This window comes from Chinchilla lanigera, unplaced genomic scaffold (genome assembly GCF_000276665.1).
Source record: "Chinchilla lanigera isolate Chin_1 unplaced genomic scaffold, ChiLan1.0 scaffold00031, whole genome shotgun sequence".
Lineage (NCBI taxonomy): Eukaryota > Metazoa > Chordata > Mammalia > Rodentia > Chinchillidae > Chinchilla > Chinchilla lanigera.
In genome coordinates this window covers 22,920,291-22,937,645 of record NW_004955432.1, presented here as the reverse complement: position 1 = coordinate 22,937,645, position 17,355 = coordinate 22,920,291, and the positions used below count along the sequence as shown (strand labels likewise).

Below are 17,355 nucleotides of genomic sequence, written 5' to 3'. Positions count from 1 at the left end.
GTGTTCTGTAGGAACCGATGGGTCTGTAGCTTCTCATCAGAAGTTTTCTTCTCACTTTTCCAATAGCGAGAAACACGATTTGTGGAATTGCTGTGCTGAGCGCCGTTCAGTAGGTAGAGCCTGAGGCGGAACAACCTGCCAGGCACTACATGTCTTGCACTCATGCTTCCTGACATTCACCTTGGAAGCTCAGTGTGTGTGTGTGTGTGTGTGTGTGTGTGTGTGTGTGTGTGCGCGCGCGCGCGCGCACACGCGCATCTGGTCTGTCAGGATCCTGGATTTGGGGTCGGTACTTCTGAGGTTCTATTTCCCAAGCCACCGACCGTGAGGCTGCTAAGGGCCCGCTGAGATGACTTCCACCGGCAAAGAAAATCACAGTGCGGTGTTCAGCAGCCTGGGTCCCCAGGGAGTTCATGTAAACCACAGGTTTCTTTGGAACGACATTTTAGGGTTGGGAGGAAGATATATGGAGACACAACTGGTTGCTGCAATACACAAAAGTTTATTTTTGAGTTTTTCTTCTTTTCTGGAGGCAAAATAAAATAGAACTGAACATCAATGAAGTTTGTACAACAAAAACAGCTTTTAATATGGAACAGAGAGTCCATGAATGCTTTAAAATCTCGGAATGCCTTCCCGTGTTCAAAGTCATGCTTCTTGCGGTCCGTGAGGAGTTGGCACTAGGAGACAGCGGCAGCCAGCCGGGCAGCAGCGTGACGGGCACGGCCCCCTCAGATCCGGGTCAGCTGGTGCCACAGGCTGGACGGGAGGATGCTTTCCACCTTCTCCATGACGAAGTTTAAGGGGGCGAACAAAGTGCTGAGGAACTGCAAAAAACCAGAAAGACAGAGCAGTCAGGAGAGACGATGCTGAAGCCGAGAAAGCCAACCTCTGCGAGCCACGCCGGCGTCTTGTGAGGCTGCACGAGGCTGTGGTCACCTTCTCGTCTACAGGGGCCGTGGGCCACGGTCCACCCTGCGGTCCAGCCCTGCCCTCAGCACGGGCAGATCGGGGGAGCGTCTGCTACAGCTCCGAGGTTCCTACCAGTCCTTTGGATTTCTGCCCACGCAGAAGCGAAGTGTCACCGGACAGGAGTGACAGACGGACAGCAAGTGAGCAGAAGAGTCAGAAAACGGTGACAGCTTCGACCACCTGCCCATCCAGCTGGGAGCAGAACGCGCTCTGAAAAAGTCAGGTCTGTTGCACGTGGACTGCTCCGGGACCCTGCCGCTCCCTAACGCCGGCACTGGCTGGGCTCACTTCTGACAGACCTGGCTGGCGGCAAGCCTCACAGGCGCCGGCGGAGAGGGAGGCAGGCTGCTCCACCGAGGGCTTCTGAGAGGGTCTTTGGGGTCTGTCGTCACTTTCTAATCTTAAATCCATTTTGATTACACTCGGGAGGAATCAGCTTCTCCGCACACCCCAGCCAGCGTCTGGCAGAAGAGACGCACTGTCTCCATCAGAGAGGACAGGGGCACGCGGAGGGTCTCCTTGCCCTCTGTCTGCTCAGAACCAGCGCTGGGTTGCCCGGGGCTCCACACCTCAGTTTCTTGCTGTGGGGCCCTTCGCCTAACCTCTTGTCCACAGCACAGCACCGCCTAACCCACCAAGACCTAAAGCGTAGCGCAGGCGGGAGTGCACACGCACAGGGCAGCTGCGACCCTGAGGGCAGACGGGTTCCGCAGACAGCGCATTCCAGGAAGTAAACCAGGCTCCTCCCTTGGCCAGATGGTCTGCAAGGCGTATGGCGGGCAAATGTCCCAAGCTCGCTGACTTCAGGACCTCCCCACTTTAAAGGAACAGCAGAGAACACCGCGAAGGCCTGCAACCCACGGTGGCGGGAACGTCAAGTGTGAGGTGTGTGGGAAGAAACTCAAGATAGTTTCTCCGATCTGCAACTGAATACACTTGCTCAGCTGGACACTTACGTGCTAGGTGAGACATGAAGGGAGACACAAAGCCACCACTGTCAGGAGGCTCAAAGTCCCGTGGTAGAGGGGGAAAGCCATTAAGATGCAGGCACAGGAAAGTAATAACCGAAGAGGCCAGGACAGCAATCAGAATACAAGCGCAGACCAGTGCCAGGAGGGTTCAGAACAGGACGAGAACACAGCCTGTTGAAGGGATGAGGAAAACCTCTGTAAAGTGAGTCAACTGAAGTAGACTCCAGTGGGGGTTGGAGTATCAAAAGACAGAAATGGGCTCGAATAGGGCAGCAGACCCTCAGGGTAAGGAGAGAAATACGAGCAGAAGGGCCCTCTGGGCCCAATAGAACAGAAGCGAGAACATAACGGCGTGGTCAGAAGACAGTAAATAGTTCAGTTCAGCTGCAATAGGGTTCACTGTGGCTGAAGAAATACCGAGCGGGGCCAGGGATTTAACTCAGCGGTGCAGCACCTGCCTGGCAAACACGAGGTCCTGAGTTCGATTCCTGGTACAAAAAAAACTGGGCAACACCAGCCCTGAATACCAAGCGACATTTGCGGTTGGGAACAGACAGCCACACTAGTGCTTGAGCAAAGGTGGGATGGTCCTTTCCTCAAGTCGGTGTTAGATTTCGGGCAGTCTGACACCCTGAAACTGTCCTTTGCTGAATACGCAGGACACTTCAACACTTGTGAGGCTCACAAAGTAGGAAGGGCTGCCTACCCTTGTCAGGTTAGAGCTGGACTAGAGGCACCACGAGTACAGTAGGAAGCAGGCTCCCTCAGAAAGCTTTAGCAAAGCCCTGTGCAAGAGGATGATATGGAACAAGTCTACCAATTGCACTAAGTCAGTATAACACTATACGGTCAGCTAAGTGCTAAAGGGGTCTGGATAAACCAAGGAGTCTGATAGGTGTCGGCAGACGGGGCTCAATAAACAAGGTGACATGGTTGGTGGTTATCATATCTTAGCCTGGACTGGAACCAGATTAGAGCTGCTGCTGTTGTGAGGCGGGGAAGGGACTGCTGAATGTTATCACGAGCCTGCGCAACTATCTGAAAGTCATCGCTCCAAGCCCACCCACACCGACGCAGGGCGCCAGGGCACCGGATCTGGGGCGCGGAGTGAAGGGGGATGTTACTCAGTTGGTTCAAAGTAAAAACTTCCCTTTGGGTTCGACACAGACCCAACTGGATGAAAAGCGCAGAAGCGAGGCTTCTGAAAGTCAGGGGGATGGCTTCACCACGCTTGACGTTCGTAACTGCCTCCCGTCCGCACTCTGCATGGTAAAACGCAGCAGCCTTCCTTCCTGGGCCGTGCGTGCCCTCCGCGACAAGGCTGAGGAGAATGAAGCCCCGACGGCTCCCCTGCATGTGACGGCCTACTTCTCCCTCTCACACCTCCAAGTTTCCATCCTCCACGTAACTGAGACAGGCTCCCTTGAGCTTTGTTCCTCACAGCCTGATTCAGCCTCTGGCAGAACGCAAACTGAGGTATGCGCCGCTCTGGGAGTGAGCCACCTCCTTCCTTAGCACAGCCCCACATCCCGTCCCGCCCACGCTCACGAGGAAGAGGCCGAAAACGTGCAGAGACCCTGGCCGCCACTCACCCTTCCCTTAGCCACCAGATCAAGGTCCCTGGCTTTCACCAGGGAACGTTTTCAGAAGTTCAGGGCAGCACGTCTTGCTCGGCAGAATGCTGTGAGATGCTCAGTTGTATTTCTTTAGATGTCTGAAAATTAATCAATACTTTTGGTCCAGAGCCCTAACCCATGCCCAAAGAGACACAGCAGTTTCACGTCCAGACTGAGGGGGAAATTTATTGCCTGAAAAGTTAAGTCTGAATGAGCAAAACCAGGCAACCTGGAACAGCCCATCTATCTCAGCATCTAAAACTTCTGTCCGGGGGGCAGAGATACACGGTTAAAGTTTTAACCAGAATGCCCCATAATTCAGCCAGTGTCCTGTGGTGAGAAAAAGCAACAGAACTAATAAAAAAGAGAGAATGACACTTCAATCGCTGGCTCCTCCTTCTCCTGAAACACCATCACCTAGAAGAAGGTCACGGCTCCCCCCAGCCTGCAGTCCCATTAGAAGCGCCTCCGCTTATCTGAATAAGTTCCAGGTGCCCTGCTGCAAGCAGGCAATTGACATCTCGCTATAATCAATATCAGACTTCCAAGAGGTCAGGGCCCATGAATGAAGATGAGTCAGAAGTCAGGGAGCTCAGTCTCAGGGAAGGAGAGAGACCAGAGGAGCCAAGACAGGGCCCTGCAGAGCAGAAGGGCAGAATGGTGACCTTCCCGCATTCTGCGAGGAGCTGGGTTTGCAACGGTAACTTACTTATATGAGCAACCTTATCTTGGTAACCAAACATTCAGGAAGAGTTAATCCTAAATCACGGAGGTAGATTAGATTAGAGGGAAAAGCGGGCTGAAACCTCTCCTCTCACTGTTTCCCAGTGGCTCACCCTGGGCGGGGAGCCTTCTCATTGCTGCAAGTCACTGTGTAAACACACTGGCGGCTCCCAAGCTGTGTAGCCTGGCGGGTGGCCCCGCAATCTCTCCGCATCTGCTAAGAGTCATTACAGCAGGGCCATTATCTTAGGAGATGCTGAGAAAATCACTTTCACACGCTGCTGCAAATGGCTGCAGGCAGCCTATAGGGCAGCAGTGATAAGCTGCGGGATGTGGGCTGGGGCCGAGGAGCGAGCAGGGTGCAGCCGGGAGAAGCGGGCAGACAGACTCGGCTCAGGCCGTCCGTCTTCCGAGCCCCTCCCCCAGTCTCGCCCGGCATTCTGAAGCTGCTGGACCTTAAGGAAGGGCGTGATGGCTGTGATGGTCCTCCAGGAGGAGGTTTAAAGGCAAATTTAATAAAACTACATTTGAAAATCACAGGGAGCTGACCATCTACCACACTTGGGTAGGACGTAAGGGCCCAAAAGGCAATTGTATATTCAATCATTTGACCCTAAACTCAACACCAAACTTTGGAAACTTCAATAAGGAGCGTGACCTCTTGTCTAATATCCATAATGAACTCGGCCTCCAATATTCCGCAGGGACCAATGTGCAAGCTTTCCAGAAAATGCCCAGTCACACTGTTTTCTCCCACCCCGCCCAGGTCCCTCGCAGGGGAGAACAGCCTCAATTCGCCAGCCTTCATTCTGTTCTGTGTGTCTCAGCCCTGGCTGCACACCAGAGCACCCTGGGAGCAGCTGACAATTCCGATGTCCATGCTGCTGTCCGGTCAGGTAAACAGCCGTTGAGGGGGGCACCAGTAATTTTTAAGCTCCCGTTATGATTCCAAGGTATAGCCAAATTGAACCCTCTGACTCCTGGGAATTTTTCGCCTGAACAACTTTGACAGCCCACTATGCAGCACTAAATGGTTGCTCTAAAGCTTAGTTCTCATGAGACCGTCTTTGAAAGAAGATACGATCCTCAACTCCTATACACAGTCTAGTGGGGTCGTTAGAAACACACACTTCTGGGTAGCAACGTCAACACGCTGCACTTCGGTGGTATGGCAAAGTGAAGTTTATGCACCCACAGGCTAGAATCCTTGGACTGGCCCAAAACTGCCTCCAAATGCTATTGGCTATTTTAATGATGAACAGTGGACCAATGAGATACTTTCATAAACACATTTTTAAAATGTTAAAGGGAGAAACATAAAAGAAGGAAAGTAATTGTCTACTGCTATAAATATAATCTTATTTTACACTTTGCTAAGCTGCACTCTAATCTCTTCAGAGTTTTGACAACTACTTTTACTGAACGGGTGGCTATAGAGAAGAAAACACTGAACAGCGTAGGTCTGTAGATTAAGGAACACCCCACGTGGCAGCCTGGGTGACCATGGGTTCAGAAACCTACACAACCTCTGCTCAAACAGAAAAGACCCCCAGAAACCAGGATGCTCTGCCTGGAGCAGACAGAAGGCAGTGAGATGTTCAGGTGGCCAGGAACAGATGAGCAGCCCTATGACTCTGCAGGAGGAAGTGGACTTGTTTGGCGTACGTGGAGAAGAGAAGATGGAAATGATGAGAAGAAATTAAAGGGGACAGACTTTAGCAGCACAGTAAGTTCGGAACGACTCAACAATGAAGTGGGCTGATGTTAAACCCGCGAGTGCCTGTACCTCAAAGTATTCAAGATGCGCCCAGTGCGCCTCCATCCGGGTACGTGGAAGGTACTCGTTCAGGGTCCCTTCGGCTTTAAGTCTGTGTTTGTAAGCATAAAGGAAGGGAAGAAATACTAAGCAGTATCTTTTACACTGATCCTTTCTGCAGAGACCATTACTGTTTATTCATTTAATAAACATTTACTGAAAACCTACTCTGTGCAAGGCACTGTGCGAAGCTTTGGGGATACAGAGACCAGGAAGACACAGTCCTGCTCTCAAGAAGCTTACACTCTAAAAGGGGACAATTTTCCAACAATTATACAGAACAACAATCGTGTTAATATAGGCATTCATGGAATACGTGGAGTCACGGAGGAGGGACACCTCACTCGGCTTCAGAGAAGCTTAAAGGAAGCTGAGTGTGGAAGCGCGAAGAGGCATCTGCCGAGTACACAAGCGGGTGGCAGTGTGAAGGGCATTCCATGTGGAGCAAGAGTATGCGCAAAGCCACTGAGATGCGCAAGAGTCCGTGGCTGAAAAGCAAGGTCTAGGCCAGAGCTGGGCAGGAGGAGGCTGAAGAGGGGAGCAGGGCCAGATGACACAGGCCCTGCGCGTCATGCTGGAGTATTGGGACTTTATCCTGCAGCAGCTGGGAGACCACTGGAAAGATTCAAGCAGGGAGGTGACAGGCTTAGGTCTGCAATCTAGAAAGATCGTTCTTGTGTCAGTATTAAAGAAAGGCTGGAGAGGAGCGGACTTTAAAAAAGGAGCCCACGTAAGACAATTACAGGAGCTCAGGCCAGAAATCACAAGGACCTAAACCAAGAGATGCTGTGAGGACAGCGGGAGAGCGACGCAAGTCACATTTACCAACGCCTGGGTGCTTAGGACCTTAGGCTCGACCGAGTGTGAAGGCTGAGCCAGAGAGCACGCAGGGAGTAAGAGAGGGAAAAGTTTGGGAGGACTGCCAAGTTTCTGGCTCGAGTAACCGGGTGGACGGCAGGGCCACTGGCGGAGGGCAGGGGTACGGGAGGAGAAGCAGTGTTGGTGGGGGGTGGGGGAGGAAGGGTGATGAGCTCAGTTTGGGAAATGTCGAGACTGAGGTGCCGGTGGGGTTTCCAGTTCATCTTCAACACGCACGAAAATGCTCTTGTGATTCCAGTCCCTGAACTCTGCTGAGCAGAAAATGTCAATCATCTGGAAAGGGGTTAAATCAACCCAGCCAAGTTAGACATCCTCCTTTCGGATCCCACTCTCTTTGAAATCTGAATGGAGTTCCAGGGAAACAACTGATCCTCTTTTCCTTCCTTTTGTTGGAAACCTATCTGTGGCAAAATCAGGAAACTTCTCCTTACTGTATGAACAGGCGGAAATGGTCAATTTTCAACAAGGAAACAATGGTTTTCAGCTGTCAGTACAGATGACTTTCTCATTAAAATTCTACACAACTCTCTTTGAAGACTGTGGCTGATCAGACAGCCTTATTTTCAAGTGTCATGTCAGTAAACTTCATACTAGAAGCGTTCACAACCTCTCACAGTTCATTCCCCAAACAAGCCAAAGGTTTATACCATTTAAATAATCTTTGGAAATGTACATCTCATCCTTCAATGAAGGAAAGATCCACAAATCCAGAGATTAGAAATAATGCCATTCAATATGCAAAACTGAGTAATTTCCAACCCGTTTCTCATCGGCTAGAATTCCCTCATTATTTCATCCTTCTGAACCTCACACACTTTCGGAAACTTGCTGAGAATCTGTTTTGCGAAACGAGGCGAGGCATGCATTAACAGCCTGGACTTTCTCACTTGACCCCTAATTCTTTCATTCTGCTGATGAGGGTGAGAATTAAACTGTGAGCAAGTGCTCTCTGCAGGCTATAACCATCACTGCGGGACAGGCTCCCCTTTCTTTTAGGGGACGTCCCGGGCCCGTTCCCTGAGGTCGCCCTCTTGGCAAATACTCACAGCTTTTGCGAAGACCCCCATAAGCTCCGGGAACTGATGTGTCAGGAGCGCCAGCATGGCTGTGAAGGAGCACAGTCCAGCAGTAAAGAGGATAAAGAAGGGAAGCTCCTTCTTTGGGTAAACTGAGACTTCATGGAAAGCTGCGAAGACCAAAGGGAAACATCAGGGCTTGAGGGAAAAGCACCATTGGCAATTTCAGTATGGCAGAACGGATTCTTCAGGGCTTTGCTAAAGCCGGTCGGGAATACAGCGGGTAGAACCCCTGACAACCCACAGCCCACGTAAGACATCGCCTCCGGCTATGAACCTGCTTCTCTCACATCCACAAGCAACCTCCACTCTGGCTGGAAGAGGCTAATCTGGAGATGTCACACATTTCTGGGCAGGAATAATAGCAAAACCTATGGCTAATAGGTACTGTTCCTTTCTCAAAGGTGACCACAAAACCACAAAATTTACAAAATATATGCTCACTGTATAAAACCTGGAAAATTCAAAATCAAGCATATTGAAAAAAAATCTCACCTACACTTTCACCTTCCTGTATTTTTTAAATTATTATGAGGAGACATTAGTTTATCTTGTATTTTTTCCTGGCACACTCTAAGTATGTCAGTGACCTGACAGACATTCAGCCAGGACCTCACACACTGGCCTATTCAACCTGCAACGGGTGAAGGTCAAGGTTGCTAGGGTTATCTGGCACAAGAGTAAGAGACTCTTCATGATGAATACACTTACAACAATCACCGGAAAAAAAGCAAAACTAGTGTTCTTTAGAGTGTCTTTCCTAACCTTAACCACTGGTTTGAGAAAGCCAAAAAGCTGTGGTACAAAATCCGAGAGAAGTGACTGCCCCTGCCACTCAGCATGGGACCGCCCACCACTGTCTGGGGTGAGGGAAGTGATGGCCAGGATGCCAGGGGCTCCTTGCACACAGGAGCAAGAACCAGCTGCCTGGAGGGAAGTGGAAGAGGCTGTAAAACAAGTGAGAAATACTGCCACTCTGATATCTGAATAATCCATTCTCCTCAGAGAACACGAGAGCAACCAGCCTTTCCTTAATCATTAAACCCTTGTTACTCAGGGTCCTAACTAGCACTGAGAGTAGAGAGGACCAGGGAGGGCCAAAGCACAGAAGTCTGTCCCCCAGTGCCTATACCTATACTAGGTATACCAGCTGGCTGGGGCTCAACATAAGGCAGATGTGCACTTGGTGTGTAACATGGCGATAGTTATGCTTATAACATAAAAAATACAGGTAGCATTTAAAATAACCAACCTTCTTCATCTCAGTTACAAAACCCAATCTCAAAAAATATTTTGGAGAAAGATCAGACTTGGACCGCGACATTCAATTAAATAAATGTGAGCCATAATTTTCTATTTCAGGCTTATAAAGATTATCCCTATAAAGTTTCTTTTAAGAACTGTAATCTTGCTCTAATAGCTAATCCATCCCCATGGAAACTTAATTGGACTCAATTAAAACATTTAAAAACATTGTACTTTTCAGAAAACTGCCTTAACAGAAAATTGAAAATTTAACAAGGATCTCCCTGAAGGGGGAGTCAAAAAGTAAACAATGGGCCCATGGTAGGGGCTGCTAAAACCAAATCTAATGTCATGTGAGGAACCAGATCTTTTCTACAATAAAACCTGGAGAGGGAACACACTGCTGAGATCTCCCAGTTGCCTAGGGAAAAAATCTCATGGTGGGCCTGGCTCACCAGGAAACAAGTGAGGTACCTCCTGCTACCTCGCCTTGACCACAGCCATTTAGCTTTGACCCAGACCCCGCCATGTTGGAGATTCAGGACCGGCTCAGTGATGCTGGTGTTTGCACATTTACTATGCACACAGAGTTCCTCCAAGCAAAGTACTTATATGCATCAGAGCTGTGAAATATTGACGTAACTGGGGCTGGTAAAACGGGAGAGTGGTAAGAGAGAGAACAGGGGAGAGAGAAGAGCCAAAATTTGGAGCTTATTATCTTAGGGAGAAAAATACGCTCTAAGTCAGGGCTACATGAAGAGCCTGGACACCGATCCTCATACACACTATGATTTGATAATAACTATTTAGGCTGAATGGTCAAAACAATGTTGAATTACAATAAGCCAAAATAATATTTTCCACATGTGGTGTGGGCCATTAGATAGCTGGCCTGGAAGGTCCTCAAGGGCAGGGTTTTCCTTCCCTGGGCCTCTATACAGGGCCGAGGCTGCACGTGTGCTCTGCACATGTCAGCCAGCTCACTAGGAAAAGTCCCCAAGATGCTCAAGGAAACCCTTGGGCCAAGAGCACCGCCTCACCACACAGGGCGCACCGCCCTGCCCCAGGCCCCCGCCTCTGGCAGGGATGCCAGTATCCTGGCGCTGCTCTGCCATCCATGACTCATCAGCAGCTTCCTCTCAGGTCAGCAGCTCCTCCCAAACTCGTCTGTGCAGACCCCGTAGGACCCGCGAGGAGCCCCGCCAGCCGCTCCCCACGCTGTGGTCTAGCGCGGCGAGGACGAGCCCCACACTGGGGTTCTCTGTGCTTAGGCCAATCAATACGTGATGCCGCCCTCTCCTAAATTTCAGTCCTTTGGTATCTTTTCTTTGATGAATGTGGAGAGACAGAGGAGCAGGAAGTTAGTCTCCCCCTAGTCACATAACTCATTTTAATACACGTGCTATCAAATAAGGCCAGAGTTGGGGAAAAGTAATAAAAGACAAAGAACATTACGAGCATTTATCATTTCCACTTCTTCCCGTCCCCACCTTTAGGCACGCCACCCTTCCTGCCTGAGGAAAGCACTACGGAAAGGTGACACTTACAGGGAAGCAGCTCCCGGTCTGCCGTTTCTGTACATATTGGGTACGGATAAAATAGGTGCCCCTTTTCCAAGGGGTAAGGGATCATTCGAAAAGCTGAAAAAGAGAGACAATATATTAGAGGTTTAAGGTTTGTCTCATAAATTCCCAACTTCAGAAAGAGACTTCTGAGCATTCTGAAAACAGGGAACACTCCTATTAGGGAGGCAAGACTTACCCAAACTCTGAGTCATGTGCCAGATAAAATGTCAGAGATACAATATGATATACTACTCACACATTAATTTCATACTATATATTCTGGGCAAACCTCACAAAACTGGGTGGGAATAGAGGTGCAGCGGGGTAGGGAAGTCATCAATATCAATGCCTAGGATCTCATCATCTATAAAGTATTATAAAAATGCTATAAGCACTAATTCAATATAGTTCATCCAACGGTAATACTATAAACCTGGACAGAAATGTTCCCCTAAGAAGTAAAAATTTGGACTGACTTACTGGAGCGTATTACAGATACACAAATATGAAAGGCATTCTACCCACATCCATTTAAAAAAATATGTCTAAATGGATTAGAATTCTAACCAAGATGGATAAAAACAAAAATCTAAACACACATGCCTTGAGAGGTATTTCTAAACTTTATGAAACCTTTAAATCTTCAATATCACGTGGGGAAAATGGACCTGGGGAGGTTGGTGATCTGTATTTTGATGATGTCAGGCCACCTAAATTCTGCTCTGTGGCATCAGATGACATCGGGGCTCACGCTGAATTATGGCTCTCCAATCAGTGCGTCGCTTTCCATTACCGAGCGTGCTGCTCTCCCTTTCACAATGTCAGCAGCATGTTAGTCTCACTGTTTCTATGAGCCGTGTTCGCAGAGGCAATTTTTCTGCAGCGGATGTCCTTTAACTACGGCACGTCGCAGACAGAGAACACGAAAGCCGAGTGACTCCTGCGCTGGGCTCACAGATAACAGCCCTAACTTTCACACACATCAGGGAGGGACAGTGGCAACACACAGCAGCATTTTTAAGCGCCACATCTGAAGGAACAGTAGCTGCATCCCCCGCTGTGTAATTGCCAAAGTCTCCTTGAAATGCTGTCAATGTACACACTTACTTTTTACACACTTATTTCCAACAGGAATCAGAAACAAAGAGTGTTCTCCTTCACAAGAAATGACAAGGTCCCATTGTAACAGCATCAGCGCACATATGGTATTTATTCTGGTGTCTGAATATTATTTAAAAGTAAAAGCATTATGTATGTGATTCCGGCATTTGGAATGCAGTCAGTCTGCGCCACAGTGGTACCACTCTGAGGTTGCAGCGCATTGCCACGGAGAATATAAATCACTGCGAATGTGGGGTCAGAGCACAGCCCGTCTGCTGGCAGTTTGCTGAGGTAAAAATGTTATCAATTTCCCTCTCGTAACACAAACCTCTTAAACAGAGATTAAAACATTAAAAACACTCCTGACTTTAACTCTTCTTAAAACGAAAGGCTCACGCTAGTTCAGTAAGATCTTTCATTTCAGGCCAAGATGACTTTTGCCCATTAGGACAAGCAAGAGGAGAGTTCCTTCCTAGTTTGTTAACACGCAAAGATCCCTGGAAGGAACCAGCGTCTCTCACAGACCCACACTTTCAAGAGAATGAACGCTAACAACAAAAACCAAAAGGAAAACAAAACAAAAAACCAAGAAACCCCCAACAACAACAAAAACCTTTTTTAGTTATTTTATAGCATACACTGGAAAGCACTGATTTTGCATTTAAACTACAGGACGGCTGAATTTTCCATAAATGATAGCTGCTTTGAAAGCATCCAAAAAATGTGGAAACCATATATGGAAGTTGGGTTTTTAAAAAAATTCAGGTTCTCCATGTGTGACCAGGCGTCTATAATTAAAGAATCCCTACAGGTTCATGTGATATAAATAAAACTTCAGTTTTCAAAGAGGTTATAAATTTGAGTCCTAAATTTTATTCAAAATTGAAGCAGGTTTGCACTTGAGGGAACGGCATTTTAAATGAAATATAGGAGTGCAAGATCTTCAGTGTTCAACCATCGAAATCTAACGGTTGGTTAGTATCTTTTCAGTCAAATGCTGAATTCTTCTTCCAGTACTTGGCATGCATAAAGAATTCTGTGCATCAATCTGTTTTTTCTTCCTCTAACTGGCTGCTGTCTTTTTGAAAGAAGGTAGATACTGAGGACATTCAGTTACAGATAATATACATCTCCTGCACTGCTCTCCCTCTAATGATTGTAAAGATGTTTACAATGCTTTTAAGATCTCTCTCACGTCAGCTGGCATTTACATTGAGTTCATAAAATAATATTAAGGCTCTTGGCTTCACTAAACAAAAGCAAATACAATTTCTGCTTGTAATTCTATCCTTTTCCCACCCTGCTGTGCGGGGTCCAACAGAGTGTGAGATAAGGGAGACGTGGAAAGGGGTGGGGAAGAGGCCTCTCCTGAGCTCTGCCAGCCTCAGCTCCCACCTCCCGGTCCCTTCACTGCCGAGAAGGGGCTGCTCTGGGGAGCCTCGGCACTGCCCACGCAGCCGGACCTGCAAGTGCGGTGCTGAGAACACACAGAGCTGGTGGCACAAAAAGAATGGAAAAAAGTGATTTGAACAGATCTGTTTTATCAATGATTACAGAATGCCTACAAATCTTTGAGAAAAAACACATTTCAGAGAAATTAAATATATATGTATGTTTACTGAGTTAATACATGGCATACAAATCACATTTCTGCATTTTCCTTCGCGTGCCATCCCTTCCCCATCTTGATTTTGGTTAGGTCAAAATCACACCCTCCAAATCTGTCCCAGGCAGGACATTGAGTTCCTCCATCCCTACACAGAAGGATTTTCCAGGCTCCAAGGCTATCTGAGCTGTCTGCATTAAAGGTGCTCCACCAGCACTGCTGAGAAAACTGACAGACCCAAGAATGGGTAGAAGGTTGGATACGTGAACAAACCAATGATCTTCCACCCATCCACTATACAGACAAGGACAGGCGGCAATTTTTGACAGTCTATGTTACCTTTTCCAAGAGGATCTCAGAGGACGGTACAATTACTTGTATAGTGAGAGCTGAGTTTGACTCCCAGCTCTAGCTCTTACAATCCCTCCCTGGTGGAAACGTGGGTGCCTTCTCAAGAAACACAGATACAAAGGTAAAGATACAAAGCACTCATGCCACCTGCTCGTCCAGGCTACTCCTGTGGGCAAGCAAACATGATCGAAGAATCTTGAAAGTAAATGTAACAGTGTCCACTGTGATACAGACACCAACGAGCGACAGGCAGTGCTGTGCAAGTCTCGGGGAGGGAAGGGACAGGGCGCCAGGCGGTGTCCACTTTCTCATCTGCAAAATGAGAATCCCCCGGACCGCAAAACGCTGGTGAAGGGTCCAAGCCCAACAGAGGCCAAGGCGTCCGCTGACAGTGTATGCCTCCTGAGCAGTCAGGCTTCTCTGTACCTTCCCTCTCTACCAAAGGTTCTACTTCTGTCAGGTCACACCCCCTAAGTAAAAATGCTGCCTATTTGTTAACAACTAGCAATGCAAGTGGCAAAACAGATAATTGTCATCCAAATGCAAATTTTATGATCTAGTTTTGACTGTGATGTAAGTAACAGCCATGACGACCAACTTTTGTGGGATATTTCACTGCAAACTAAGGAAAAATGAAGTCCAAAGTATGGCTCCAGTTATTAGAAGCGAAAGACGCTGTGTTCTGCCGCAGTCTGCACTTCAGTTTTGATGTTCTTTGGTTGTGCCTCCCGACCCCACTGCCTCATCAGTTTTGGGGCACTCACTGTAATCAGCCTTGTACTAGGGCTGTTCGTGGACTTGGTTCCCTGCCCTCGTCACAAAGCTTTTCCCTCTTTTACTTGGTCCCAAACACAACGCCTAATGCAAAGAAGAGCTCAATAAATATTTGCTGAATAAAGGAATGAATAAATTAATACATAATCTGGAAAATTTTCCCTTTAGAAACTGAGGTCAAGCCAGGTGCAGTGGCTACAGGACAGGCTGAGGCAGGAGAACCACACGAACTCAGGCGTTTGGGGCCAACCTGGGTAACATTAGGGGACCCCATTTCTTAAGAAAAACAAAAACAAGAGGAAACAAAACTTGGATGCCTCCAAATGAGGGACTGATATGGACACTGAAACAAGGAACGGAGCAAGGCAGTTCCACTGGGCAGTAGCTAGGGGAGCATCGCTGTGCAGCATCTGAGGACTGGTGCCTAGGGTGTGCGAGTTCCGACCAGAGACTTTATCTGATCAGCGTTTCTCACACGTTATGAAATGTAGCCGTGGACCTCTGCGGAGGCAGGGCGGATTCTCTCTGTACAAGTCCAAAAGGTCCATGGAGGAAACTTATGGAGGAAAGACTTGGTTAGAGGAAGCGCCCGAAGAACCACATCTTAACAGCGAGGGGCACGCGGCCTTAGGTTCAAAGAGAATAAATCAGAATCACAGTCTCATCCTATGTTTCAACAATGGGCCCTTTTCTCAGAATACCACTTTCAATCTTATACATTATTTAGTGGGCCCTTTGGAGGAAAGAAATCTCCAAAACGAAAACAAAGAGTCTCAGTTGGTCAAGCAGAAAAAAGGAGAAACGAAGAGAGGCTAAGCGATTTACCCCATGGCACATCAGTCTTTCTGATACACAGAAGTAGAAAATTAAAAGTTCACAGCTGTGGTCAGCAGACAACCCTGCTTTATGAAATAAATAGAGCCAAAACCAGAGCCTTGCAGAGATCAGGGTAGGAGGGAGCTAAGTATTTACCAAGGTAAAACAGGAGATGGGCCATTGAACACAGGGCTCTGGGGGGCACACTGTCACTGCAAGACCCGACTGAAACAAGACTTGCTGTTCATTTCTCCGCACCACTCGTACTCACAGTGCCTGCGTGTGAGGAGAACCAGAACCGGCACTGTTTAGAATAAGCATAATTCAGATAACGTGGCAGCTGTGGAATAGTACAAGAAACTAATTATATAATCGTATAAATTAAATCTTTTCCCTTTTCTTAGTTACCTTGACTTTGAGGAACACATTGTGTAATTTCAGGGCCTGGGACAGTGATGAATCAAACGTTTTGGAAACCTTTGAAATGCTGATGTATTTGTGGCTGAGGGTTCAGCTTTTCTTTCTTTTTCTTTTTTTTTTTCTTTAACTACCATATGTTTCAAACACAAACAATCTCTGCTATGCATCAGCTGGACTTTGGGGTTTTATAAAAAATGGGAGTTTTTTCAGCTTGACTTGATGGAAAACTCAGTTTCACAGGATGACTAATGCTCGAACATAATAAATTCATTAAAAGGCAAAAAAAAAAAAAACAAACCCCAAACCCTACAAAACAAAAAACAAATCCTCAAATCAAAATCAAAGCAACAAAAGAAAAATAAAACCAAAAATAAACAGAAAAACCATTCCACGCTTACTTTCTAATCCATGCTTTTGACAGAACTAAGACTTTAAAAAAAATCTCCAAAAGGTAACCTAATAATCATTTTTAATATGGAACATGGTGAAATTAGGTACCATGAGTTCTTGTCCTAATGAAAAGGGGAAGCTGGGTGGGAGTTAGGGAATGGCCTTAAACTTCAGAATGAAGAAAAAAATTTCAGAGGAGAAAATAGAAATTTTGAGGCTGGCCGTGTCAAAAGGCACCACCAAGTGGTGCACGGGGGTAAGTGCAGCCCTTCTGCGCAGGCCCAGGCTGCCGGGGAAATACTGCAGACTTCCTGAGGGAGCGAGGCAACTGCCCTGAAGCTATTTGTTAGCCTATGGCATTCAATAGCATCAGTGCTTTAGGGTTTCCAAAAATCAGGCAGGTTAAGCAAATACCAGCACAAGCTCAGTCAGAATTCTAATCTAAGTCCTCTGATTTAAAATGCAGAGCTCCAAACTCCTCCTTAACTTAGAATAGACACCGTTCTAGAAGTAACGTCGAAAGATTGCAGACAATTTTCTGGAGTTGGAGAGGTAATCACTGTATTTCTTCCGAATTGCATGGAAGACCTATAGCCGTGATGGTGGGCCTTTCAGAGCTTTCAAGGGTAACAAATAGCTGGCCGCACCGTGCGTGCCAAAGGTTTGCTACCGCTGACCGACAGCTTTGTTTTTTAAAAGGACCAAAAAGCATTTGTGATGAAGTTATTTTTCCAAGTATAAGTGTATGTATTTACGCTTGCTGGAAATAAATAGTTACTGCAGAAAATATGAAAATCACAAATGTGAACAAAAAATCCGCAGCTCAGCAATCACTACTGAAGACAGGTATATTTATTTTGGTCTCTTTCCTTTGCTTAGACATATAGACTATTCTATAAAAATTTGTCTTATTCAGTATTCTCATATTAAAATGTTAGAATCAATAATAAACAAGAAAGTATGATTTCATACAGAATGGTTAACTTTCTAAACACTCGAAAGGGACCACTTGCAGTAAGTATAAACTACCCTGG

At 47.1% G+C, this 17,355-nt stretch overlaps 1 protein-coding gene across 8 annotated transcripts in view; it reads right to left on the bottom strand.

The window, feature by feature from the left end:
- Positions 1–482: 482 nt before the first annotated feature.
- St7 (suppression of tumorigenicity 7) overlaps positions 483–17,355 on the bottom strand; it is a 271,419-nt gene continuing 254,546 nt past the window's right edge. For 7 of the 8 annotated variants that reach the window (XM_013515988.1, XM_013515985.1, XM_005388126.2 and 4 more), the window contains 3 exons: positions 10,846–10,938; positions 8,024–8,163; positions 483–827 (listed from right to left, as the gene is read on the bottom strand). In XM_013515988.1, the coding sequence (XP_013371442.1) occupies positions 732–827; positions 8,024–8,163; positions 10,846–10,938 (329 nt within the window). In that variant the 3' untranslated portion in view covers positions 483–731. Of the gene's footprint in view, positions 828–8,023; positions 8,164–10,845; positions 10,939–17,355 lie in introns of those variants that run through there. The other variant, XM_013515986.1, reaches the window with a different exon arrangement.